This window comes from Myodes glareolus, chromosome X (genome assembly GCF_982192425.1).
Source record: "Myodes glareolus chromosome X, mMyoGla1.1, whole genome shotgun sequence".
In the NCBI taxonomy this organism is placed as follows: Eukaryota; Metazoa; Chordata; class Mammalia; order Rodentia; family Cricetidae; genus Myodes; species Myodes glareolus.
Genome location: NC_142053.1, coordinates 131,459,404 through 131,487,223, shown reverse-complemented (window position 1 = coordinate 131,487,223; position 27,820 = coordinate 131,459,404). Strand labels below are relative to the sequence as shown.

Below are 27,820 nucleotides of genomic sequence, written 5' to 3'. Positions count from 1 at the left end.
AATCTCTGTATTTGCAGGAGGTTTTAAAGTATAAGCTTGTAAAGTACCCTTTAATATTCAAGACTATGAGCTGCTTTGAAATGCTTACTACAGATTGTTGTGCAGTGAGGAATGGGGGTCTCTCTTGTCACTAATTGTATATGCAAAGCATCTGATATGGAAATTAAAACCTCCTAGATCTTTAGAGTACCTTACTATAGTCATATAGCAGTACATTATGTCTGTACCTCTATTTTTGTCTATCACTTTCTCTTTTTTTAAATATTTATTTATTTATTATGTATACAATATTCTGTCTACATGCATGCCTGAAGAGGTCACAAGGCCTCATTACAGATGGTTGTGAGCCACCATGTGGTTGCTGGGAATTGAACTCAGGACCTTTGGAAGAGCAGGCAATGCTCTTAACCGCTGAGCCATCTCTCCAGCCCCTGTCTATCACTTTCTTTGATGTATTTATTTAGGAGTTCATTCAATAAAGGTGCCTGACTTTGTCTCTGTCTCTCTTATGCAGGGTTGTAATACATTCGAAGATTTTATTTTTTCCCCTCTATACCATCCTTGGTGCTTAGCTTAATACACTGTCCTCTGATAAGAATTTTAAGAACAAGAGCCTTGCCTGACGGAGGGCAGTGTATAGTATCATTGGACTACCTCCTCATTCTTTTATCCACGCCTTAATTCATTCATTATTGGTATTTTAGGAACAAAGGGTCTCTATGTAGCAATGGCTCCTCCTGAGTGCTGAGATTACCATTTGACCCATCCTTTTTTTTAAAAAAAAAAATTCTGTAATAACAAACTCGAATGACTGTTTTATCTCTACATTGCTTCTTTAGGATTCTGTCATCCTTTCCATGGTATTTAAGGGTAACAAGTCAGAGCTCTAAGCACAATGGGCATCTCAGGGCTTCCATTCTTAAATTACTAGAGAAATATCTGCACAGATCATCCTTCCGCAGGATGACATTTTGGTTTTTAGGTGGAGTCTCATGTAGCCTAGGCTGACTTTAAGACCCCTGTGTAGCCAAGGATCTCTACAGTCCTCCTGACTCTTACCCATAGTCCTACCCACACCGGGTACCTTTAAAGATTAGGTTTATTTATTTTATTTTATGACCATGTATATGCATGGCTGGTGTCTGTAGAGGCCAGAAGAGGTTGTTGGATCTCCTGACCTGGAGTTAGAGAGTGTTGTGTACCACTAGGAATGCTAGGAACATAGGTTCTCTGGGAAGAGCAGCAAGTCCTTTCAATGGCTGGGCCCTCTCTTCAGCTCTCTTCCAGGGTGCTTTTTCAAATCAGTATTTCCTTATGAGTAAAATACTCTTTTATATATTTGGGTTTTTTTTAAACAGAATTAATTTTAAGGAGTAGTTTTAAGTTTACCAGAATAACTGAGGGGAAATCAAAGTCCCTATATGCTTCACGCCCCAGCATTCCCTGTTCTTAACAGCTCATGTTAGTATAGCACACTTATTACTAACAATGGACCAATGTTGATACATTGTAATATGTTGCAAAAGTCCGTAGTTTATATTAGAAGTTATTTTTTGCTTATTTGTTTGAGACATTGTCTTGCTATAGAGCCTAGGCTGGCTTAGACCTTAAGATCTTCTCTCAGCTTCCTGTGTTTAGAGGCCTGCACCAAAACACACGCTATCTTTTTCTTTTTCTTTTTTTTTTGAGTCAGGTTCTCACTATGTTGTCTAGTGTAGACCGGAGCTTTTGGGCTTCAGCTACCCTCTTAAGTATTTGGGCACATAGACAGCCACAAGTGTGCTTGGCAGGGTATTCTTCTATGTTGTATATCCTGTGTTTCAGTTTGGGATGTTTCTGTAGTAATTTTGTAAAGCTTATCATTCTTCCCTTTGCTGGGCCCAAACCATTCATGAACCCATTTAAGAAGTTTCTCATTTCTGTTACAATGCTTTTGGTGTCTAGCATTTCCTTTTCTTGAAAAGTCAATAAAGTTTTACTTAAGTGATTTCACATGTAATTCCTTTGCCTTCTATCAGGGCCGCTGAAGTTAAAGATTTCTCAAGACAGCCTCCTTTCAAGGAATTGATGCTTAATCCGATTGGACTATCAGCCCTCAATTCTTTCATTCTTTTATTTCTCCATGAATTAAAGATGTATTAATGACAACTTCAAGTTCCCTGTTGGAGATTTTTTTTTGTCAATTTCTTAAATTTACCCTCAGAATCATTTTTAAGACAGATTTGCCTCTCACTTTCTGACATCCCATTTATCTTGATAGTTGAGTTTGGATCATACTCATTACTGTCACACTCAGAATACTGTGGATCTGTGGCTAGACTATGGCAGTGCTACATTGAAACAAGCATCCACTCACAGTAAGGTAGACATCTTTAGCGCCTGACTTCATTCTGGAAACAGGCTTCATTTCCAACACTATCATTCTTTTGAATTATCTTCTATATCATATTCTTTCTTATGTATCAAAAATTCATGCTGGATAATGAGTTTTGGGTTGCAAGAGATTTTTAAAATATTTCTTTTATTTTTTGAGATTGTAATATAATTACATCATTACTTTTACTTCCTCTAAATCCTCTCTATCTGCGGGTATAAGAGCAAATTTTAGAGTATACAGTTTATGCTAGTTTGATAAAGTGGTGGTTGTAGGTTCTCCTCCGAGATCCATGACTTCACTAGCCCTGGGTAGTTGGCCAGGTTTCCAGTATCAGACATGGTTTCCCTCTTGTGGGCAGGGTCTTAAATCAAAGTATAGAGCTGTTGGTTACCACAAAACATGTAAGCTACTGCTACACTCTTGAGATTATTGTGCCATTCTGATCGTTGTTGTGGTTCATAGGTGCCATAGCTGGTTAGAGCTCTTGCTTCCTTCCTTCCTGTGGGAACCTGCTTCACCACTTAGTGTATTCATCACAGTTCTAGTCACAATAGCTAGGGAATGGAACCAGCCCAGATGTCCATCAGCAGATGAATGCATAAGAAAATGTGGTACACAATGGACTATCAGTCTGCTATGAAAAAATGAGATCTTGAGATTTGAAGGTAAATGAATGGAACTGGAAAAGATTATCCTGAGTTAGGTAACTGGCCCAGAAAGACAAACATTGCATGTCCACTCTCATATAGAGCTAGCTTCAAATCTTTCGCATGTTTAATTTGGAAAACAAGTAGAAGCCTGGAAACTTGAGGAGCCTTTTAGAGACGGGGGCCATGTTAGGGGAGGAAGGATAGTAGATTATAGGTAAAATGAAACCAGGGAGGTGGAATACTGGGGTTGTAAAGGCTTGAGGAGGGAGAGCTGAAGAAATAGGGAGGATAGTAGGGAGTGGAGTAAAGAACTAGCCCAAAGGAAGGGTGTAGAAAACCCTGTATGGAAGCCTATTCTCTCACAACTCAATTAAAAATTCCTTGAAAGATTATAGGATACATGCGAAATGAAAGACAGTGTGAGCATGCTGAGAGTCAAGGGAACAGGGATGGGGAAAGTGAGGAGGATGAAGGAGTAGTGGGCAGGCTAACTAAAACTAGGGATGTATTGAAACAGCCTTGTGGAAAGCCACTAAACTAATTTTAACATTTGACATAAAAAGAGTACAAATGGAATTACTCTGTATGGATGGACATTGCTGCTCTCAGAATACATTAATATTAGGTGAAAATTGCAGTGCAAGGCATGCAATACTTCTGTGAGTTATATGATCTTCATATCTGGGATAAACGTGATATTCCATGTTCTTTAAAAGTTTATTGTATTTTACTTCCTTACTTTTTAAGACATTGTCTTACTCTGTAGCCCAAATTACATTAGAACTCACTCTGTAGCCCAGGCTGACCTTGAACTTGTGTTGACCCTCCTGCCTCTTTCTCTTTGGTTTGGTGAGTTGGGGCCATGTACCCCACGCTGGTCTTGAATTCTTGGCAATCTTCCTGCCTTAGCCAGAGTACTAGATGTGTATCACACCTGGACGTGTGTTCTTTTTATGATCAAGTTTTTAAAAGTCTGAAATTTTTTAACATAGTATATGTTCTAAAGCCCTGTTTTTCATTATGATGTCTAGCATTTCCTCTATTACTAACTTAAAAGTGATTCATGTATTTCTTTTCTTATGATTTAAAAATGATTTACTAATATTTTTGATCCATTGTTAGTTTTTCTTAATCCAATGCCAGTAAAATTGATTATTATTTCTTTCCTTCTTTTTTTGCTTTTTAAAAAAGATTTATTTATTTTTTATGTATACAGTGTTCTGCCTGTATGCCTGCAGACCAGAAGAGGGCACCAGATTTCATTACAGGTAGTTGTGAGCCACCATGTGGTTCCTCAGGGCCTCTCCTTTAGAAGAGCAGTCAGTGCTCTTAACCACTGAGCCATCTCTTTAGCACCTCCCCCCTTTGGTTTTTCAAGACAGGTTTTCTCTGTATAACCCTGTCTATGCTAGAACTTTCACTGTAGACCAGGCTGGCCTTGAATTCATAGAGAACCACCAGCCTCTGCCTCCCAAGTGCTGGGATTAAAGGAAGGCATGTGCCACCACAGCCTGGTAAATTATCATTTCTTTATAGAAGATTAAAATCTATACAACTAAGCCTGTCATAGTTTACTGAAGAAATTACATATGTTAATATCTTTGTCCACTTACTCATTTAGATAATTTTCAGTAGCATGATATCAAGTTATATAAAAGTTGTCATGGGGACTTTAGGTTAGAATATAAATCTAAGGCAGTCTTAATGGCACACACTTGCAATACTAATTAGGATGCTGAAGCAGGCTGACCATGGGCTCTAGGCTAGCCTGGTCTACATAATGAGTTCTGGGTCAGTCTGGGCTACATAGCAAGACCATATCTCCAACAAAATTATAATATATAGATAAAATTATTCAAATGAGATGCTTTTATTGTTACTGTATTTACATTTTCTAATGTATTGACTGTGCCCTACCCAGAAGACAGCATTTCCCAGCCCTTCTTCTTATCTTCTGACTCCTACATTCTTTCTACTCCCTCCTTCACTTTGTTCCTTGAGTCTTAGAGGGGTTGCTACAAATGTTCCTTGGAGAATGAAAACTTATTTTCAAGCACTTTAGGCAGTTATGACCTCTGCATTCACTCTCATTTGTTGTGAAGAGAAAGGTTCTCTGATTAAGACTGAGAGTAGCATTTGTTTGTGGATATAGAGATATGTATTTAGAAGGCAGCTTGATATATGTTAATTTAGCTAAACAGTGGTAGTAAATTCCCCTGTAGGGCATAAAACCTCCTCAGCTATGGCTTTATGTAAAAAAAATACAGCTATATGTAAAAATAAAGCTATTAACTGTATTGTTTAGCCAGGCGTGAATTCCCTTTGGGGGAGCAGGCCTCAGAACCAAGCAGAGAGCGATTTTTGCGCCTCTTGCAGTCATGTCACTATTGCACAACTGGACACATCTTGCCTGGCAGGTTGTATTGTAGTTCCCAGGGTCCTCACCTGGGTAAGACCATTACTGTCTCTCTCCCCACCCAACAGTCTACATTGAAGTGTCTTTCATGTCGAGAGCTGGCCAGCAGGGAGGAAGCTTCCAGCTCAGTTACAGTTTGATTTCTCTGTATTACACACAGGTCTTTGGTGTCTTCAGCAATGGGTCTTATCAACTAGTTCTGGTGGGAAACCAAAAGATATGGCAATAGCCTGTATTGTTTTGGGAGCCTCCTGTAGCCTCCTTGACCATCAGCTTATGAGTACTTTCTCCACACCTGGGCCTGGAAATTTTGTTTAATATCTCATGGTTATTAGAGATGGCATTAGTCAGCCATATAGGCTGTCACCCTTTATATTTTTAGTTGCCTTGCCAAGTAGTAGGTTTTCATATAGATAGATACACAACATTCATCTTGGTTTCCTACACCATAACTTTCTCTCCCCATCCCTATGTCTCTTCTATCCCATCTGCCCCTTCCCCTTCTTAAAAATTCCTGTTTTTATCACCTGTGTTCTGTAATGTCTTCTCTCTTGAAACATGTTCTACTGCAATGACCCTTTTCTAGTTTTCTGACTATTGCAGCTATCCTAAGTTAAACACAAAAATCTGAAGACTAGAACCTAGGATCTCTGTGTTAGAGAGACTATGTCATGTTTGTCTTTCTGGATCTGGGTTACCTCACGTAGGGTAATTGTTTCAGTTCCATCCATTGGCTTATAGGTTTCATAAATTCAGTTTTCTTTACAGCTGTGTAAAATTTCATTGTGGGTATAAGCACCACAGTTTCATTTTCCATTCATCTGTTGATAGATAGGCAGGCAGTCTCCATTACTTAGCTATTGTGCTAGAACAGCAATGAGCAATGAGGAGGTATCTCTTTAGGAGGTTACAGAGTCCTTTGGGTATATGTTTTGGAGCGACCCAACTGGCTTATTTGGTGGATTGGTTTTTAGCTTTTCGAGGAACCTCCACACTGGTTTCCGTAGTGGCTGCAGTAGTTTGCACTCAGCAGTGAACAAAGGTTCCTATTTCCCCACATCCTCTCCAGAATGTGTTGTTATTTGATTTCTTTATGATAGCCATTCTGACTTAAAATGAGATACGACCTCAAAGAAATTTTAATGAGCATTTCCATTATGGCTAAGGATGTTGAATATTTAGGAAAATTTATTAGTCACTTGCATTTCTTTGTTGTCCTCTTTTTCAATTGTTGCTGCCTTTTAAGCTACTGGCTATCCTAGCCACAGCCTGAGGAAATTCTGTTCCCACAGGCACCAACTCTTTGAAAGCTAAGGAGGGAACTTATTTGCATCTCTGTCCCTCTAAAGAACTCAAGATTCGAAAGTGCTGGTGGAAGCCTGCACTCCCTCCCCCAGGCTGAATAGCAAGCAGTTCACCTAGGTCACCTCCTGAGTCTCCCAAGAAGTCATCCTGCTTCTCATCTCCTTAAAAACCTCCATCTGTCTCCTCCCTGCCAGTTACTGTCAACTAGTTGCTGACTCAACCTCCTGACTGCAGGTGAATTTTTATTAATTAAATGCATCTTTGCATCATTAAACAAATGTTCCAGAGCATAGACAAAAGTAACACACCTTAAAATAATATTCTATAACATTTCTTCTTTTAAGAATTATCTGTAAAGATTTATGGCCCATTTTTATTGAGTTGTTTGTTTTCTTGATGTTTCGTTTCTTGAGTTCTTTGTATATTCTAGCTATTAATCCTCTGTTATATGTCCAACTAACAAAAGCAGAAGTTCATGCAGCTGAGGATAAACTCTTGCCCCTTCTACCTTACTCCTAAAGAGCTGGGTTTAAAGGCATCCAATTACAGGGTCACCTTCATGTTTTAATAGGAATGATGTTTTGATTCTTGGATTAAATTTCAATATTCTACATCATGTCTAAAAAGAAACCCTCTCTCTACATGGACTATTTTCAATGTTTTAATCCAGGATGAAAGTAAATTAAAATGTGTTCTTGATATCTGCTTGAGCTAATCATGAATTTATCTATTTTTCTGGTTTTGAGGTTCTTTTTAATTTTTCCTTTTTGAAACCAGGTCTTGATGTATAATCCAAATGTGTCCCAGAGTTGGAGGGATCCTTCTGTCTGGGTCTCCCAAGTTCTGAGATTACAGCATAGCCTACCACACTCAGATGAATTTGACCTTTTAAATCTGTTTAAGGACTTCTGTTGGTCATGTTGGCATTCTCCTTTATAAGGGCAGAGAGTTTATTCTGGCTTAGAATATGAAGAGATCGTTTCATCTTGGTCAAGAAGGCATGGCAGTGGAGTAAGCCAGCAGCTGCTCACACTGTCTGCCAGATAACTCGCTGACATTCTCTCCTGTGATTCCAGACTTGCATTCCTGAACTAATTCCCTCTTAGACAGAGAGGGAAATCTTTCAATGAGATTTGATAGGAAGTTTCTCGATGAATTTTATATGTAGTTTTCAAAGTGAAAAGGATTTATAAACCTAGTGTTGTCTTTGTCAGGCCTGATAGTTCCTTATGCCCGACCTTCTAGCGCGCTTTCTAGACACCTCGTTATCACACTTACTTTGTTTTGGCTTTCTGAGTGTGCTTCTCACTATGGATCTCAGCACACTTGCCAACACAGTATCCGCCTGCCTTTGCCTTGGTTCTGCGTTTACAGCTCATTTATCATACTTTTTAAAGTCTGTATAACAGAACATTTATTATTATAGCTGAAGAACTTTGAGATAAAACTAAAGAAAAGCTAGTCTTCTAGGAGAAGGTAGCATATTGTTTTGATTTATCTGAAGTTTTAAAGCCATTTAATGTAAATTATCTAGAGTATGTCTTCCTTATTCATCTGTTGGGAATGATCCAAACATTATAGATCTATTTAGGTTGTCAATTCTTTCAAAAGTATTTACAGAAAAGATGAACTTGTCGCTTGCTGCATTTCTCAACTGTCTGGCTGATGTGGCTTCTTTCTTATCAACTGTTGCGCAAGTACAGCTTCTCCCAGTTTAGCTCTTTCTTTACGTCAGCTGTTTTTACAGTGTGGTTTGTGGGTTCCCAAGACCTTTGGGGGCTGGCTACAAGGTCAAAAGTATTTTCATGTTAGTGTTTAGACATTAGTTTTTTTTCTTCTTTTTTGTTATTTTTTGTTTTTCATTGATTTTATTGAGCTCTACATTTTTCTCTGCTCCTCTCCCTGCCTCTCCCCTCCCCTTCAACCCTCTCCCAAGGTCCCCATGCTCCCAATTTACTTAGGAGGTCTTGTCTTTTTCTACTTCCCGTGTAGATTATATCTATGTATGTCTCTCTCAGGGTCCTTATTGTTGTCTAAGTTCTCTGGGATTGTGGTTTGTAGGCTGGGTTTTTTTTGTTTGTTTTATGTCTAAAAACTCAAGCATACATTGAAATATTCTAGAGGCTAGTTTATGTTTGGGAAAATGCAGTTATCTTTCAAGGTATGTTAATGTATTGGGTTGAGTATTAGTTTATTTTATTTGCTTGTTTATTAATTTGTCTATTTAGGCAGAGTCTCCAAGTCTGGCATGGAACTCACTATGTAGCCCAGGATGGCTTCAGAATCATAGCAGCCATCTCACTTCACCCTCCTTACTGCTGGGATAAGAGATGCGGCTGTCACACTCAGCCTGTTACGTCTAAACGAGTGAATAAATCTATACTTTAAGCCTTTCTTAGTTTTCACCTTAAATACTGTAATCAGCTATCGATATAATCCATATAAAGAAAAGCTCTTTAGAGTCCTCAATAGTTTTGAACCCTGAAAGGATCCTGAGATGAAAACATTTGAGACTGCTGCTCTGCTGTTGCCGGGTTAGACTCCCCATCGTTTGTCAAGCCCCTTGCTCGCTGAATGAGCCTCCAGTGAAGACCACCCCGGGAGGAGAAGCACAGTGATTTTGTCTCCTGGGAGATTATATATATATTTGCAAGGCTAAGGCAATCCTTTGGATTAAAGATTATCCCAGACCTCTGAAATAAGCATCTTTTATGTCATCTCAGAGATTAATATTAGATATCCATAGTTTCTTTCTTCTCAAAATATGATAATTAACACAGAAATTGGAGTATAAACTAGAGTGGTTTTGAGCCCTCTGTTTGTGGCAGGCCCTGGAGAACACAGGTTTTATGTAACCCTGTAAATTGGAGCCTAGAGGACGCTTGCTTGGGTTTTTATGTTCTTATGTTCTTGAACAAAGAGTTGGACAGAGCCACCTGGATAACAACAGAAGACAGTTTCTTAAGGGAAAAGGGCCCTCAGAGAGTGTAAGTGGGCCAGAGCTGGAGAAAGTCTAATGGCAAATGCTGCAAAGGATTAAGATTTTTAAATTCTTGTACCAGAGACTCTTGGGTTATTTGTATAACACACTTTTCCACACATGTTCTGTTACGAGTTGGGCTTGATGTAGAGGAATTTCTTTTTTTCTTGTGTCATTGGTTGCTTTCATTTGCTAAGCTTGATAGCTCTGAAGCCCCTCTCTCTGGCCCTTTCTCCTTCCTCACCCTGGCTTTGAAGAGACTGGGCATATAACAGTTTTCTGTCTGTGCTGCCATTGCTTTCACTATCACAGGAACATCTTAAGGTTTATTTTAAACAGTAATATCCTTATTGCTTTATTTAAAACGCATGTAATCTATGCAGTGCCTCTTTCCCTGTGTTTTAGTTGCTTTTCTATTGCTGTGACCACTTATAGAAGAAAGAGTTTATTGGGGCTTACAGTTCCAGATGTTGAGTTCATGAACTTTATGATAGGGAGCATGGAAGCAGGTGGACACGGCTCTGAAGCAGTAGCTGGGAGCTTACAGCTTTGATCCACAAACAGAAGGCAGAAAGGGAAGCAGTGTGATAACCGTCAATGGCGTGGGCTTTTGAAACCTTAAATCTAGCCTCTAGTGACATAGCTCCTCCAACAAGGCCACACTTCCTAATCCTTCCAAACAGTTCTACCAACTAGAGACCAAGAATTGAAATATGATTCTAGGGGCCGTTTCTTATTTAAACCATCACACCATGCTTTCTCTAATCACATTTTCCGTATTTGCAATACCTGGTACCTGTACTTACCCAGAATGTCATTCATTGGCCAATAAGTATTTTAGTGGAACAAAAACGAGAACTGGAAAAGTCTATTGTTTCTCTTTGCATATTAGTGCTGAAATATATGATCTACCCAGTAATTTCATTTAATGTGATCTGTGTTTTTAGCTCACTTATATGTGGGCTTATGTGTTTGTTTTGCTAAATAAGTGTACTGGCTCGTTTTGTATGTCAGTTTGACACAGTTGGAGTCTTCAGAGAGGAAGGAGCCTCAGTTGAGGAAATGCCTCCATGAGATCCAGCTGTAAGGCATTTTCTCAATTAGTGACCAATGGGTGGTACCATCCCTGGGCTTGGGTCCTGGGTTCTATAACAAAGTAGGTTGAGCAAGCCAGGGGAAGCAAGTCAATAAGCAACTCCCCATCCATGGCCTCTGCAGCAACTCCTGCCTCCAGAACCCTGCCCTGTCTGAGTTCTGTCCTGACTTCCTTCAGTGATGAGCAGCACTGTTGACATGGAAGCCAAATAAACCCTTTCCTCTCCTGCTTGGTTTTTGGCCGTGGTGTTTTGTCACAGCAGTAGAAGCCCTAACTAAGACAATTAGTTGATATGGGAAAATTAATTTATTTAAGCCAACATGTATCAGTACTTCTAGTAAAAGAGGATGGCAGCTAGTTATACCACAAACTAACACCACCCTGTCCACACCCACCAGCTGGCTTTTGTCTTGGTCTTAGGACAGATTCTGGGAAGATATACTCCTCCTTCCTTTTTCCCTCTTCCTCTTTTAAAAAAATTATTTCATTTTTTTGTGATTATAGAATGTAATTATATAATTTCACCCTTTCCCCCTCTAAATCTTTCCATATATCTCCCTTTGCTCTATTTTAAAAGTTATGACCTCTTTTTTCATTAGTTGTTACATATATATATATATATATATATATATATATATATATACACATGCATATGCATGCATATTCCCAAATACATAAGTTCAATAGTAAGTTTTAATATCAGTGGCTTCAATTCTCCAATCAAAAGACAGTCTGAATGAATCAAGAAACAAAATCCATCTACCTCTTTTAATGAAATCACCTACATTGAAACTAGAAGTAGCACAGTGATTTCCCAGCTGACTCCACCTCCCTCTTCTATTATACAGCTGCCATGCTTGCTTGCTCCTAAAATGATGTCTTTATCATTTCGATCTTTGGAAACCACAGTGACTCCATTTGGTTTCCCAAGTCCTCCAGTTTCTCACAGACACCGTACCTGTATTCTAGTTAAGAGTAAATATTAGACATATATCTCCAAGGCCTGGATCGCTTCATTTCCTGAGCCCGAAATAACCTCTCTCCTCCATGAAGCCTTCTTCAGCTTCTAACTTTCCCTCCGTTCTCCCGATGCCAAGTGTATTCTTATTCTAACAGTCCAGCACAGCTGTTGTGTCGTTTAAGGCTTTCCCCCTCCTAGATCATAAATTCCTTGAGAGTTAGTGACAGAGTCATAAACTCCTTCTGTATCTCCAGTTCCCTTCCTTGTTAGTGCAAGGTAAAGATTTGTTACTTCTCAGCCATATATGATGAGCTATTAGCCCTCCCCCTCAGCTGGAATTCACTGCAGTAAACAGTGAACACCTATGCTGAGACTACACGGAATCGCTGAGACTACACGGAATCGCTGAGACTACATGAAATTGCTGAGACTACATGAATGGGGACTCGGTGTAATCACAAGACTAAAGTGAAAGAGATTTTCATGGGAGGCTGAACAAAGGGAGTTTTGAAGGAAAAGCCAGTTTGAGCTGGTCTTAGATGGATTCAATATCATTTCACCAGACTGAAAAGGAATGGGAATGGGGATAGGCAGGATTCCACATAAAGCAGCTGGCTTTTTTAAAGAAACAGAGCCATAAAAGTACAGCCATTCCTCTCTATCTACAGAAAATTGGTTTCAGAACTCCTCTCCAAGATATCAAATTCTTTATATAAAATGACATACAGTACATGCATACAGCCTGCAAACATCTTTTTTAATCCAATTTCAATCTCCTCTAGATTATTTGTGATATTTAATACTAGGTAAATGTTATGAAATTATTTGTTATACTAAATTGTTTAGGTAATAATAATGAGAAGTACATTTCTACCATTTCATCACCATAGATCTGATGTTTTAAAAACATATTTAGTGTGTAGTTGGTTGAATTGGCAGATACAACACTCTTAGATACAGAGAGCGCATGTGATGTGGCCTCTTTGAGGTCTAACAAATTTGTGGGAGTAATAGTGGGCATATGTCTGTTCTGCTCCAAAAACAGCAGCCACAGAACTCTCTCAACACTTTACCAGCCTTCTGCTGCCTGACAAGTTCTAGCAGCAGCCCCAGATCTAGATGGGAAAATAAACAAATCAGACCCCTTAGGTTATTCCTGGCATGCCCCAAATTCTGTCTGGCGTCTCGCTTGTCGCATCTACAGGCTTGATTTATTCCAGATATCCCATTCTTTGGACTGAAGCGTCATAGTAAAGTCAGAAGATTATGGAAAGATCCTTGGACTTGGAGTTCCACTACACAGGAGTTCGAATGCTAACTTTAAAAATAGTGTTTAGTATATGACTTTAGAGCTGACCAGTTTGTGTCGGATAACCAACAGACTCAGCAGGTTATATTTATACAAATTGTGCATATATATGTAACAGTAATAATCAAGGAAAAAGAGGCCAATTAGAGAGAGAGTGGGAGAGCATGGGAGGGGTTGGAAAGACGAAAGAGAAGGGGGGGTGATGTCATTGTATTTTAATTAAAATGTTAACAGACAAGTGAAAAGTTTTAATAATTTTGTGGTGCTGGTGCTTGAACCTAGAACCTCACTAGTGCAATGCAAGTGTTGTACCACTGAGATATAGTCTCATCCCTTCTAATACATTTTCTTTTGAGACACATCTCACTAAGTTTTCCAGTCTGGCCTTGAACTTACTCTGTAGTTGGCACAGGCTTTGAATTTGCAATCCTCCGGGGCTGTCTTCCGGAACTAGGATTACAGCTCAACTCAAGTGTCACCTTTAAAGTATTTTGTTTATTCATTCTGATGCTTTATTTGTTTTTCTTTTGAACATCTTTACATCTGCAGAATAACTGTAAGTGCTGTGTCAAAATGAATTACCCACAGGCAAATACCATGCTCACCTTTACTCACAGTGTTTTTTTTTCCTTTGTTGAACTCCTTCCTGTTCTTTCACCTGTTTTGCTTGGTTTACTGGCTGCATCTTTCATTGGCCCTGACTTTCTGTACATTTCCTAAGGAAACATTTTATAATCCAAACATTGACCCGAATGACTGCTTCAAGAGCTCTTTAATATGAGGTAGCTTAGCTTAGCTGGGTTGTTCCATGTCAGTGGGTTGCAGGAAAGAGTTTGTAAGGTCCCCATGGGGAAACTGAGGCATTTTCCAGCTACTCCTTTGTTGGATATTCTCTTGTGTCATTATTTTGTTCTAATGAATTCTCGGCATAATAAGTGCACACATCTGAAACTGTGAATACAGAATGCATTCCAAAGCCAAACATAAATTATTTTTGGACTTCCTATACTTTTCTTTCCATGATTTGTATGGTTAATGCAGTTGCTGGAACTGGGTGTTTTCAATCACGTTCAGAATGAAACATAACCACAGGGAAAAAAGGAAGGAAAGGGTTCTGTGACCGTACAAATTCTTTGGCTTTCCTTCAGAAGTATCCACCATGAGTCCTCCAGGTGTTTAATTTTTGTTGTTGTTCTTCTTTTTAAAAATAATTTATTTAACTTTATTTTATGTGTGTTAGTATGAAGGTGTCAGATCCCCCTGGAACTGGGACTACAAACAATTGTGAGCTGCCATGTTGGTGCTGGGAATTGAACCCAGGTTCACTGGAAGAACAACCACTGCTCTTAAATGCTGAGCCATCTCTCCAACTCTCTCTCTCTCTCTCTCTCTCTCTCTCTCTCTCTCTCTCTCTCTCTCTCTCTCCCTCCCTCCCTTCCTTCCTTCCTTCCTTCCTTCTTTCTTTCTTTCCATTTTGTTGTTGAGTCTTATGTATCTCATACTGGTCTTGAACTCTGTATCCCCCTGCCTATTTTTCCCAAATGCTGAAATTAATGACCATGTTTGACTTCATTAAATAAATTTAAGTTGAAAGAGAAATTGAGTTACTTTGTTATCCTATCTTTTTTTACTTATCAGCTAAAACAGAATTCGTTTCTAGTTGAATTTTAGAAATCTAAAAAAGCCTACTAATTGAGATTGAGAATGTTTTTGTTGGTTCATTGAAAACACCAAATTCTACAATCGAACAGCCTTTAACTAAGTACTGATGACGCTTGAATTTAAAAGGAACGTTGGTGTTGGGGTGGGAAGGATTATGCTTTCTTGGGATTTTGTGATTTGTGTGTAGGTTAATATTTTTACTACTGTTTTGTTTTTGTTTTTTATTCTTGTCGAATTTGAAGTGTCAACGAAAGTGTAATGTGGCATTCTTAGGAAGTTAGGAATGGGGCTTGAGGAAGAAGTAAATAGGAACTGTAAATACAGATTTAATTTCCGTTGTCAAAAACGTTTGAGAGTAATAGAACATGGTTGTATATGTCTATGTTCTCACTGCTTATGAGACTGAGGAATGATAATTACAGGTTCAAAACCAGCCTGGGCTATATAGTGAGAACTCTGTCTCAAAAACAGCAACATAAACACAGAAATGCTTGGGACCAGCTTGGGCTGTGTAAGTGAGAAGTCTCAAAAACAACACAAAAACAGAAATGCTTGGGACCAGAAGTTTCAGATTTTGAAATATTTGTGTCTGTAGTATGATGTCTTTGAGATAAGACTCAAGTATAAATGTGATGCTGATTGGTAGTCTGTGTGGATTTTACATAGTACACAGTATGTACACAAACTGAGTACACCTCAGTTTGACTGCAACCTATCAGAGGAGACCTGATGTGGGATTCCCCTCTCTGGACTCTTGTTGGAACTCAAAATGTTTCACAGTTTGAAGCATTTTCCATGTAAAAGTTTTGGATCAGTAATAGTCAATGTGCAGGGCATTTCCTTAAAGGATGCACTCAGGTAGATGAAATTCAGGCTGAGAAACATCTTTTATCTCAGATAGATGGGAGCTGAGATCTAGTTGAAAGTACAAGGGTTGTTTATTTTCTGTTTGGAAAGTTTGTTGTTTCTGGAGGAAACCTGTGCATATAGGTGACCTAGGTTAGCGGATCCAGCCCAAGTGATGTGAGAAGGTTATGTGGCTTGGGGTGTTGGAGTCTATACATAGATACATGTAACGACAATTAATGAAAAAAGAGGCCATGAATTTGAAGAAGAGGGAGGTGGAGTCAATATGAAGAAGTTCCTACTGAACAAATTTTGGAAATTTGAACACGAGAATGACAGCAATGGATTATGATATATTGTTTAAACAAGTAGTGTACTTACATACAAATACGTAATGATTAAATTAAATACCTTTTAAGAAAGAGTTCATTAGTACCAAAATATCACAACAGAAAATAATCACTGTTACAAACAGACATTCTGTTGTTGTACCTCTTAGTAGAGGCCTAATCTCCGTACTTACAAAGTAGGAAGATCAGGAGTTCAAGGTTATCTTCAGCCACATAGTAAGTTTGAGACTAGCTTGAGCTAAGACCTTGTATCATAAAAAGTGAGAGATTGCCTACAAAACAATTATGATCTATAATATTCAAAACTTTCAAGATCATGAACCTCAAGAAAGGGCTAAAGAAACCCATCACACAAGGGTACTCTTCTGTCAATTTTTGATAAGTTTATAGTTTTTTAAACATTTTGGAGACAGTCTTTACCCCAGACTTGCCTAGAAATCATGGCAACTGTGCCCCATCCTCCCAAATGTTGTGTATGAACCCGTTCATTTTGGTTATTTTTCCTAATTTTGGAACCCTCTAAAAGTTAGTTGAAAAACTACAAAAATAGGAAAGAATTAGCAATTCATGAAGAACAGAGCAAATACAGAAAACACAGCTGTTAGAGAAAACCCATAGCTGGGTGTGTATGTAGCTCAGTCAGCAAGTGTGAGGTTCTGAATTCCACCCTTGGCATTACACCCCCCACCAAATACTGATGGAGGCAAAGATTGAATACCATAGTTCCAGAAAGGGGATGTATTCTAGAGGAGCAGAACTGATAGAATGAATAATATGTATTAAAGGGGGGACTTATTAGGTTGGCTTGTGGGATAAAGTCTGGATAGTCTGACAATGGCTCTCTCACATCTGACAGGCTGAGAATCTGGTGTTTGCTCAATCCAGGAAGCTAAGCTGGATCTCTTGGGCATCCCAGTATGGCACTGAAGGTCTGCAGGATGCCTGGAGAGCTCCTGGTCTTCGGTCTGTGTTGGATAGCTGAGGAAATGGGTCCATTATCAGCGAAGGAATGTAGCAGTTGCAGCATCAGAATAGATGAACTTGCCAGCCACAGTGAAGGCAAACAGGCAAAAAGTCAAGTTTCCTTCATCCACGTCCTTACGTGGGATGCTACCAGAAGGTGCCACCCAGGTTTTGGGTGATCAAGAAAATTCCTCACAGAAATTCTCAGAGGCTTGCCTGCTAGTTGATTCCAGATCCAGATCAAATTGACACCCAAGATTAACGATCATTAACCATGCGATGGCAGAGAGCATGGTTTGTAAGAGAAAGACATTGATTGTTGCTGTGGTATATATTTTTGTTTTTTAAATTTCTTTTTAGTTTTTTACAACTTATTTTATCTGTATCAGTGCTTTGTTTGCATGTATGTACATGTACCACATATGTGCTTGGTTCTCACATGGGTGAGAAGAAGGCACTGGCTCCCCTGAAACTGGAGCAATAGATGGCTGTGAACTACCATGTGGGCGCTGGAAACCTAACTGCGGTCCTCTGCAAGCACAAGTGGTTTTAACCCCGTAACCCTCTGTCCAGCCCCAACTGCTGTGTATTGTATGTGCATGCCTCTGGGCCTGTCTGCTGCTAATTAAATAGTAAGATGTTTATAATGCATAGTGTGATGAGTGCTTTGAGAAATAATAAGCCTTGAAAGTGAAATAAGCCCTGAAGGTGGCAATTTTTACCATGCAGTTATGTGTACTTACCACAATGAAAAAGAAAACTTTGTCGGGGGCCAATTGTTCATTGTGATGAGCCCAGTGTTTGTCTTTCTACACAGGAGCCATGGATAACAGAGGCTTTCAGCAGGGGAGCTTTAGTAGCTTCCAGAGCAGCTCCAGTGATGAAGACTTGATGGACATCCCAGGGACTGCTATGGATTTCTCCATGAGAGATGATGTACCTCCTTTAGATCGAGAAATAGAAGGTATCACTATTGGTAGTTTTGAAAATATTTATAATTTTATACAGTACACACACAGCCTTGCAACTTTTAATACATTCTTGTTCCCAACGCCACTGACAGGATGTTGAATTGTCTTGACCCGTAGAGAAACAACTCCTTGCTATTCCTTTGCTTTAAGCTCTCTGTCCTCCCTAGTCCTTGATATCACTGATATTTTCTCTGTCCTAGTAGGTTTTGGTTTTCCCTTGAGGATATCACATTAATGGAATTTAAACTGTGTTGCTCTGTGTGGAGGTATGGAGAGGGTGGGACATGCCTGGACCATGGTCCGCATATAGAGGACAGAGGAGAATGTAAGAAATCAGTTCTTGTCTTATACCGTGTAGCTTGTATGGCTAGAGCAAGTGCCCTTACCCACTCAGTTATTTTACTAGCCCTCTGACGACTTTTGGAGATTGATTTTGTTTTTGGTTTTTCAAGACAGGGTTTCTCTGTAGCTTTGGAGCCTATCCTCTTGTAGACTAGGCTGGCTTCGATCTCAGAGAGATCCGCCTGCCTCTGCCTCCCTCCCAAGTGCTGGATTTAAAGGCATGCACCACCACTGCCCGGCTGAGACTGAATTTCTTTTTTTTTTACTCAGCTCAGTGCCTTGGAGATTTATTGTTCTTACTGAATACATACCCAGGAGTGGGAACCTTGAATCATGGGGTAAATGTGTGTTTGACTTTAAAAGAAAGTGCCCAAACACTGTTGAAAGTGCCCGTGAAATTTTGTGTCTTAGCTAGCTCTATATGAGTGTTCTGTGTGTTCTACATCTTTGGGAGCTCTTGTTGTTATCAATAATTTTTATTTTGACTTTCCTAACAGGTATGTACTGTAACACGAGAGGCCGGCTTGCTGGGGTTTCTGTCCTGCCTGGTACCCCATAGCTGGCATATCCCAAAGAAAATCACATACAGGACTCCATAAGATTATAAACTGATTGGCCCATTAGGTCAGGCTACTTATTAGCTCTTATAACTTATGTTACCCCATTATCCTTATCTACGTTAGCCACATGGCTCAGTACCTTTTTCAGTGGGGCAGCTTGCATCTTTCCTCTCCGGTGGTCTGGGCAGAACTGCTGAGGGAGCTTCCTGCTTTCCAGAATACTCCCAGTCTCTTTGCTCCACCTCTACTTCCTGTCTGGCTTTCCCGCCTATACTGACTGCCTGGCCAATCAGCATTTTATTAAAATATGATTGACAGAATACAAACAATTCTCCCACACCAATGTACCATCATCTCATGATTTTAGTTTTATTTCCTTAATGTCTAATGAGGTTTAAAACCCTCTCCTGTGCTTATTTGCCAGGCTTCTCTGTCCTCTTTTGTGAAGAAGTTGCTCAAATCTTACCCACTTTTTTAAATTGTATTTTTCATTAGCAAGAAATCATCTGGAAAGTTAAGTAATATCCCACTGGTTATTTGGTTACCTATTTACAATATCATTTCTGTGGCTGTGTACAGTGCCATGGTGTGGTTGTGCTGTAACCAAGCTTCCGTGGATACACATTTTCGTTATTCTCCTCTTTTACTATTACAAGTGGTGCTGCAGTGAGCCATTATGTAGTCTCTCTCTGTGTGTGTATGTGTCTTAGTTACTCATCTGTTGCTATGACAAAACACCATGCTTAATGCAACTTACCAAAGAACTGTTGAATTGGCCTACAGTTTCAGAAAGTTAGTGTCCATGATGGTGGAGAAAAAGACATGGTATTAGCAACAGCTAAGGGCAAGTGGGCATTTGTTCAAGTCTCTGCAGAAATGGTGTCACATACTACCTGCTCAAATGTACTTTTTTGTGAAATCTAATCCTTTACACAGACACATGGACATGAAATGATTCTTCTTGTAAGAGCTATAGCATTTACAGGATTATAGCACAAATAATCATACAATAATAATGATACATGCAGAGTTCCTTTAAGATAGAGTCTGACTTTGTTGTCATGGTTAGCATCACACTCAGAGGCCCTGGTTCCTTCTAAGTACAACGAGAAACACAGATGTCAACAGAAAAGACTAATAAAACAATTCTTTTTTTTCTTTTTTTTCTTTTTTTTGTAATTTTATTAAATTATAAGAGTTTCCATTTCTGCCCCTCCTCCCACCACCCTCCCACTCCCCCCACTCCCTCTCCTCCTCCCTCTCCATCCCTAAGAGCAGTCAGGGTTTCCTGCCCAGTGGGAAGTTCAAGTTCCTCCCGCTTCCCTCCAGGTCCAGGAAGGTGAGTGTCCAGACAGACTGAATCCGCAAAATCCAGTATATGCAGAGGAAACAAGTCCCAGTGCCATTGTCAATGGCTTTTCAGAAAGACTCCGGGCCAGCCGCATTCAGAGAATCCGGCCACATTCAGAGAATCTGGTTGGATCACTTCCTCGTTCAGTTGCAGTCCAACTGGCCTTGGTAAACTCTCATTAGATCCGTCCCCTTGTATCAGTGGGTGATCACATCCCTCGCAGTCCTGAACTGAACAGAGAATTCACAACAGATGAACTCCGAATGGCCAAAAGGCACTTAAGGTCATGCTCAACCTCCTTAGCGGTCAGAGAAATGCAAATCAAAACAACTTTGAGATATCATCTTACACCTGTCAGAATAGCCAAACTCAAAAACACCAATGATAGCCTATGCTGGAGAGGATGTGGAGTGAGGGGAACACTCATCCATAGCTGGTGGGAATTCAAACTTGTGCAGCCACTGTGGAAATCAGTGTGGCGGTTTCTCAGGAAACTGGGAGTCAGCCTCCCTCAGGACCCAGCAATTCCACTCTTGGGAATATACCCAAGAGATGCCCTATCATACTACAAAAGCATTTGTTCAACTATGTTCATAGCAGCACTATTTGTAATAGCCAGAACCTGGAAGCAACCTAGGTGCCCCTCAATAGAAGAATGGTTAAAGAAGGTGTGGAACATATACACATTAGAGTTCTACTCAGCGGTAAAAAACAATTACATCTTGAATTTTGCATGCAAATGGATGGAAATAATAAAACAATTCTTGCAGATAAAAAAAAATAGGGTGGCTATGACGGCACACACCTATTATAACCCTAGGACTGAGATACTAAAGCAGGAAGGTCACTAATTCAAGGTCATTCTTAGCTACATCATAAATTAAAGGCAAACCTTCAAAATAAAGACGTTTAAAAAGACAAACCAGCTGGACACAGCTGCTCACAGGTATGATAAATACTGGGTAGGCCGTGGCAAAATAATTGCCCCAAATTAGAGGTCAGCATGAGTTACATAGTAAGTTCCAGGCCTCGCTGGGCTAAAGAGTGAGACTCTGTCTCAAACAATAAGAAAGAAGGAAGGGAGAGAAGGAGGGAAGGAAAAGAAAGAAGACAGAAATGGAAAAATATATTTAAATAACATCACACCAAAAAAAAATAGTAATACTTGAAGAGCTCAAATAAAAAAGATAATTAGTTCATTAGAGAAACAAAAACTCATGAACAGGAAACCTTCAGAAAAATAAGATGAATTGTTTAGTAAATACAAGAAACTATGTTCAAATTCATTAGTGAAAACTGAAATTTGAGAGGTAGAGGCAGGTGGATCTCTGTAAGTTCAAGGCCAGCCTGGTGGGTTGAGTGTTTTCTGTTTCTTCTGCTAAGGCAGTTTGGCTGGTCTGACCCTCTTCTAGGTAGATCAGTTTGTCTGAGAGTATCTCTAAGAGTCCTTGCATCTTCTTTGTGCTTGGGGAGGGAGAGCCCTCGTATATCTGGTCAGTTTTGGGGACATCCTCTAATCTCTTGAGTTGTTTACTCCTGAGCTTAAGGAGCTTCCCTGCAGGATAGAATGCTTCCCCTCCCCTTTAGAACAGTGGTCTTCAATGTGTGGGGTCGACCCTTTCACAGGGGTCACAGATCAGATACCTTGCATATCAGACATTTAATTATGGTTCATAACAGTAGCAAAATTGCGGTTATGAAGTAGCAATGTAAGCATTTTATGGTTGGGGTCACCACAACATGAGGAGCTGTACTAAAGGGTCACAGCATTAGGAAAGTTGAGAACCACTGCCTTAGAACATACTGTTGCTTCACTTCCCCATAAGTCTCCTTTGTCTTAACAAACTTTCCTCCAAAGTGGAAAGTTTTAATCTTGGAGGGAAAACTGCTACACAACAGCAGATCTTGAATAATTAATTAATTGGTAGGAAGAAAAATGTTCCAAGCAGAAAGGCTACTTTTGTAGCGGTATCAACAGGCATACTGTACAGAGGGATGGCAAGACAGAGAGGAGCCAGAATAGGTAAGTCACATCTTTGGGTGGTGTGTTGGTTAATTTTTATTGCCAGCTTGACATAATCTAGAGCCACCTGGGAAGGGAAAACCTCGAGTGAAGACTTGTCTGATCAGATGGCCTGTGACCATGCTTGTGAAAAATTCTCTTGATTAATGATTGGTGTGAGAAAGCCTATCCCACTGTGGGTGGCACTATCCCAATATAAGAAAGCTAGCTGGGGGGGGAGGGAGAACAAGAGGGAGAAGGAGGAGACTAGAAGAGGGCATTGGATCCCCTGGTACTCGAGTTATGTATATGGTTATGAGCCACCATGTGGGTGCCAGGAATTGAACCTGGATATTCTGCAAGAACAAATGTTCTTTCTTTTTAAGATTTATTTATTATATGTACAGTGTTTTGCCTGCATGGTCGCTTTCACACCAGATGAGGGCACCAGATCTCATTATAGGTGGTTGTGAGCAATATGTAGGTGCTGGGAATTGAACTCAGGACCTCTGGAAGAGCAGCCTGTGCTCTTAACCACTGAGCCATCTCTCCAGCCCCAGAACAAGTATTCTTAACCACTGAGCCATCTTTACAGACAGAGGTAGAGTTTTTAAAAATGTATTATTTTGTTTTATTTTGTTGATAAAGAGTCTCAAATAGTCAAAGCTGGTTTTGAGCTCACCTTGTTGCTGAGGCATGTGCCAAGATGCCTGGCATTTTAAAGCCATTTCAATCCTCATTTCACTAATAGAATCCACGGCTATAGAATGTGTGGGTGTAGAAATCCCATATAATACCTATTATATAGCCATTATGATAGGTAATAGGATGGATGAAAATAAACCAAATAGTAGATCATAACTGGAGAATGACAATCTGTCTGCTTGTAGTACTCAGGATTGCACCTAGGGCCTCACACGTGCTGAACAAACATGCTACCACCAGGCTACATGTCAACCTCCCTTTTTAGTTTTTATTTTTAGGTAGTAATGTATGCCTGTAGTCCTACCACTCTGGAGGCTACAAGGCAGGAAGGTCAAGAGTTCAAGGTCAGCCTTGGAATTACACTTTAGTTAGTCAGATGGGCATAGAGATACAGCTAACTGTGATCCCAGCACTCAGGAAGTTGAGCCAGGAGGATCACCAGTTCAGTGTCAGAGTGAGCTGCACAGGGAGACCCTGTTTCAAAATACCAACAACAGCAAAATAAATACAAAATAAAATACATCAAGGATAGAGGAATGGTATAATGGTTAAAAGCACTTGCTGCTCTTGCAGAGGTTCTGGGTTCACTTCCCAGCACCAGTGTGTAGGCTCACGACCGTCTGTAACTCCAGTTCCAGGGATTCTGATGCCCCCTATGGCCTTTGTTGGCACCAGACATATATGCAGGCTAAAGACCCATACACATTAAAAGATAATACCCCAACACACTTTAAAGGAATGAGAGGAAAGGACCCTGAGGACATGCCTCAGTTGGAGTGAACACAGCAATATGAAAAAGGGTTTCAAGCATGGTGATGATTGTCTGTAATCTCAGCACTCCAGAGCCAGAGACAGGAGGATTACCACAAATTTAAGGCTAACCTAGTTCACATAGTGAGTTCTAGATCCATGAATGAGACCCTGTCTAAAATAACCAATGTCCCCTCCTCCAAAAAGGATAATGTGGAATATTTTTTTTTTAAAAAAAAGCAGTCCTCCTCCACTTTTCCGTAGACTCTTAGAAGTGTTCTTTCTTGTAGTTTATTAAGATATGGCCAAGAGGCTTCTTTATATGAGCCACATGCAAAAATTAGTTCCCTTATCATATATTCTGCAGCAATGCATTTTTCATGCTTTGCTTTTGAAGTTTTCTTTCCTTATTTAATGTCTTCACATAGGTTTTCCTAGTGAAATAATAAAAGAAAAGGCCAGAAAATCATTGAAATATGGTGCATAAAATACTATATTTTATACTAGGAATGATAACATGTACTTAAAAGAAGCTAAGTTCTGTGGAACTTAAAAAGTTAGGTAAAGTGGTTCTTGTTTTCTAGATGGCTATATCGGAATTGATTTATGAAGAATGAATAAATCAGTTATACTTGGCAAAGCTAAATGTATCTGAGATAGTCTGTAAGTTAGAAAAAATAAGCACACAGGAGGAGGGAGGGAGAAAGTGAGTTTGAATTACAGGCAGGCATGCAGAGATGTTCTCACTTTCCTGGGCAAGGCCAGTGCTGCACTCGTGTGTGCTTTCCTTTCGTTCATTCATCCATCCACCAATCTTTATGGAGTGCTCATCCACGTAGGACCCTCACACTGCACTGTCTCATAATCCCACTGAGTCATAGAAACCAAGTCTGTCTTTTGGAGTTGATGGGGTATGTGGGTGGATGGTGGCAGTTGGAGCCGTAGGGGGCACAGCAGGTATAAGGCAGAATATCTAGCTCGCTGCCTAGATGGCATAACACTGTGTACACTTTATGATCTTATCTTGTAGCCAGAGTGCCAACAAATGATTTAAAAGCAGAGGAATGATATGATCAGATTTGAGTTTTGGAAAATTGACAGTGCAGAGGACAAATTGAGGGCAAATATGGGGATGGTAAAAACTTTACTGCTTTCAAATTCTGGGCAAAAGATCAGAAGGCTTGAATAAAGACAGAAGGAACCAAGAGGAAGGGATAGTGGGTTCCGAGGAGATTGTGGGAGGAAATTTAAAAAGAATAGTGAGGTACTAGGGACAAACTCAGGGGTAACTTCAAAGCGTAGACTGGTTATGGAGTAGACTGTGTTCTCCCATGCCACCCACTGAGTCTCACTGTAACTTTCGAATGTGTCAGAGCAGCAAATAATAATAATCAGATGTGATAGAATGAGAAACATAACAAGACTTGAAACCTTGTATAGAGTAGACTATACAGCAGTTATGTTAAAATATGAAGAATTCATGGTTGCCCTTCAAGGAGAAATGTAACAAACGTTGGACTCTAGCTCCTGATGAAAGCCACCATCATCACCTCAGAATCTAGGCCCAGAATCCCAGCACTCGCGGCAGACAGGAGAAGAGTGGATTCTAGGCTAGCCTCTGCTTCATGGGAAGACTGTCCGACAAAGCAACCCTCAGTGAGGCTTCTCCCCAAGTCGTCTGACATGAGCAAATGTGTAGGATTCTCCTATACACTTAGCTTGAGAAAATGGGTGGTTCTTGCTGCTTTGGGGAGCCAGGTGGGGGGGAAGGTCTGAATTAAAAGTACCATGGGGGCCACAAAACACATCAGCTTTAAATAAGAATAAGCAACTGTTGGTTTGGTTTGGTAGTTTTTCTACAGGGTCTCACGTTGTAGCCCAGCGAACCTAGTACTTAGTATGTGGTGTAGGCAGCCCTCAAACTCAGGGCAGCCCCCTTACCTTATCTTCCCAAGTGCTGCATTATAGGTAGAAGCTACCAAGCTAGGTGCATATTTATGTTATCCTCAGGCTTAAAGCTTCCTTTCCTTCATAGGAAAATGGGCAGATTTCAGAATTCATATCTGTTAACGTTTCACCCATATAAACTTTATTCAAGTTTGTGTTTGATTCAGATTTACTTAGTGTGACTTCATGTCTCATCCAGATTATCGTATTACAGAGGGGCATCTTGTCTCCCTAGGCTCCTCTTAGTTGTGACTTTTGCTCGGGTTTCTGACGTTCCCAGTGACTTTAGCAGCGGGAGGCCTTTACTTATGCCCCGCCTCCTTGAGAGTGCTGGCCATGGGCGTTTTGTCTACTCTCTCCCCACCATTTATCTTTCTATCATTTGTATTGTTTTATATTCTGGGTTCTAATCTATTCGTCTTAATTTTGTTGCCTAAATTGTTCCAGTTTTGTCATTGTGTTGACTGTGTTTTCCCTGCCATTGTGGGTTTGTTTTTAGTACTCTCTTATTTTTTGATGTAATCTGCTCTGTTATTACTTTGCTATCCTAGTACCAAGGCAGGAAATGTATGTTAGCCATTTCTCAAGAGTCCTACTTTCCTTTCATTCTAGAACTGATTTAGAAATGAAGATAGGCCACTAACTATGCCCATTTCTACAAAGACAGTACTATTTTTTGAGACAGGATTTTATGTATGCTGGCATCATACTCGCTATGTAGCTGTAATGGTCTTGATCTGCTGATCCTCCTCCTAAAAACTGAGATTATAGGAATGTACCACTGTACCTAGCATTCTGCCAAGGTCAACTGAATGCATAATGTGTCTGCTGCCATAAAATAAATGTGTATGTGCACGCGCATGCGTCATCATCTTTATCTACATTAAGCTGGGCATGAGATCATACTGATTGATGTCTCTGTTTTTTTTTTAAATCCATTACCACCTGGATCATTTTAGCTTTTCTCTTTTGCTTGCCTATAGCCCTCTGCTCTGACAGTGAGAAAGCTACCCCGCATTATCTGTTATTTTCTACTGAACTCTTCTTTTCCAGCATGCATGCCTAGTGCTTTCAGGCTTGTTAACAAGGACCCGCCATGATCAGCAACTGTAACAGCCAGCAGGATCTATGCACCGGCCCTTTTGTCTTTGTTCATAGAGGTTGTGCTCATTTCTACGTTACTTAGGGTGGAATCTTCCTCCCTTACCCCATAGGTGATGCTAGTTCATAAACTTGCGATACAAATAGTTTCTCTTGTTACTTACTTCATTCCATCCTGGGGTCCTCAAGCATGTAAATGATTCTTAGAAATTGTGCATATTAAGCTGCATACATAATCCATGAGCTGAAAGCATGCACACTGGTATTTACCCACCATTATGCTACCATGTAGAATCCTTTCACTGCCGCAAACCCTGTATTTAAAGAAAAAGAAGCAAAAAGATTCACTAGAGCTGGTGAGATATCTCAGTGGATAAGCGTGCTTGTTCCACAAGCTGGAAGATTTGAATTTCATCTTCGGGTCACATGTGGTAGAGAGACCTGGTTTTCCTCTGACATCTACATGTACACAAAAACACATAAATACACACAATAAAAAAATAAAAAATCCTTTAATGTGGATAGCTCATTCCTTTTTTTTAGAGGACAATAATCCATTCTCTAGATACGTCACTTTTTAAATCAGTTCAGCTACTGATAATCATCTTGATTGCTTCCCGTTTTTTGTTTGTTTGTTTTTTGTTTTGTTTTTTATTTTTGCAGTAGGGAAGAAGGTGCTCTGAATATCTCTATGTAGAAGCTTTCTTTTGTGGGAGTGGGGAGGGGAAGGGCTTATTTTAGTCATACTTCTATATAACACTTCCAAAAATAGCAAGAGCAGGGACTTAATTAGGGAAGGACCCTGGAGGAAGGAGCTGATGCAGAAGAGTTTTCTATAAACGGGTACTGGCTTGTTCTTCCTGGCTTGCTCAGTCTTTCTTATAGGACCTAGGACCAGCACCCCAGGGGTACCACCAACAATGGACTGGATCCTTCCTATCAATTACTAATTAAGAAAATGTCCTACAGGCCTGCTTATAGCTCCATCATTTTTTAAATAATATAATAAAATACAATAAGATAAAGCAAAAATAACACATTGAAATTGTACAAGATAAACAAACTGAGAAAAGAGCCCAAGAGAAGGCATAAGAAACAGACCCACTTTTGGTCACCGTTTCGGCGGCACTCCTTTCAACCAAGACTCTGTCAAAGAGCGGGAGAAACTTTCGGAAA

At 39.9% G+C, this 27,820-nt stretch overlaps 1 protein-coding gene across 2 annotated transcripts in view; it reads left to right on the top strand.

The window, feature by feature from the left end:
- Positions 1–27,820, top strand: part of Clcn5 (Cl-/H+ antiporter 5) — a 163,073-nt gene that overhangs the window by 80,723 nt on the left and 54,530 nt on the right. For both annotated transcript variants that reach the window (XM_048461309.3, XM_048461308.3), the window contains one exon: positions 17,733–17,879. In XM_048461309.3, the coding sequence (XP_048317266.1) occupies positions 17,733–17,879 (147 nt within the window). The remainder of the gene's footprint in view (positions 1–17,732; positions 17,880–27,820) is intronic.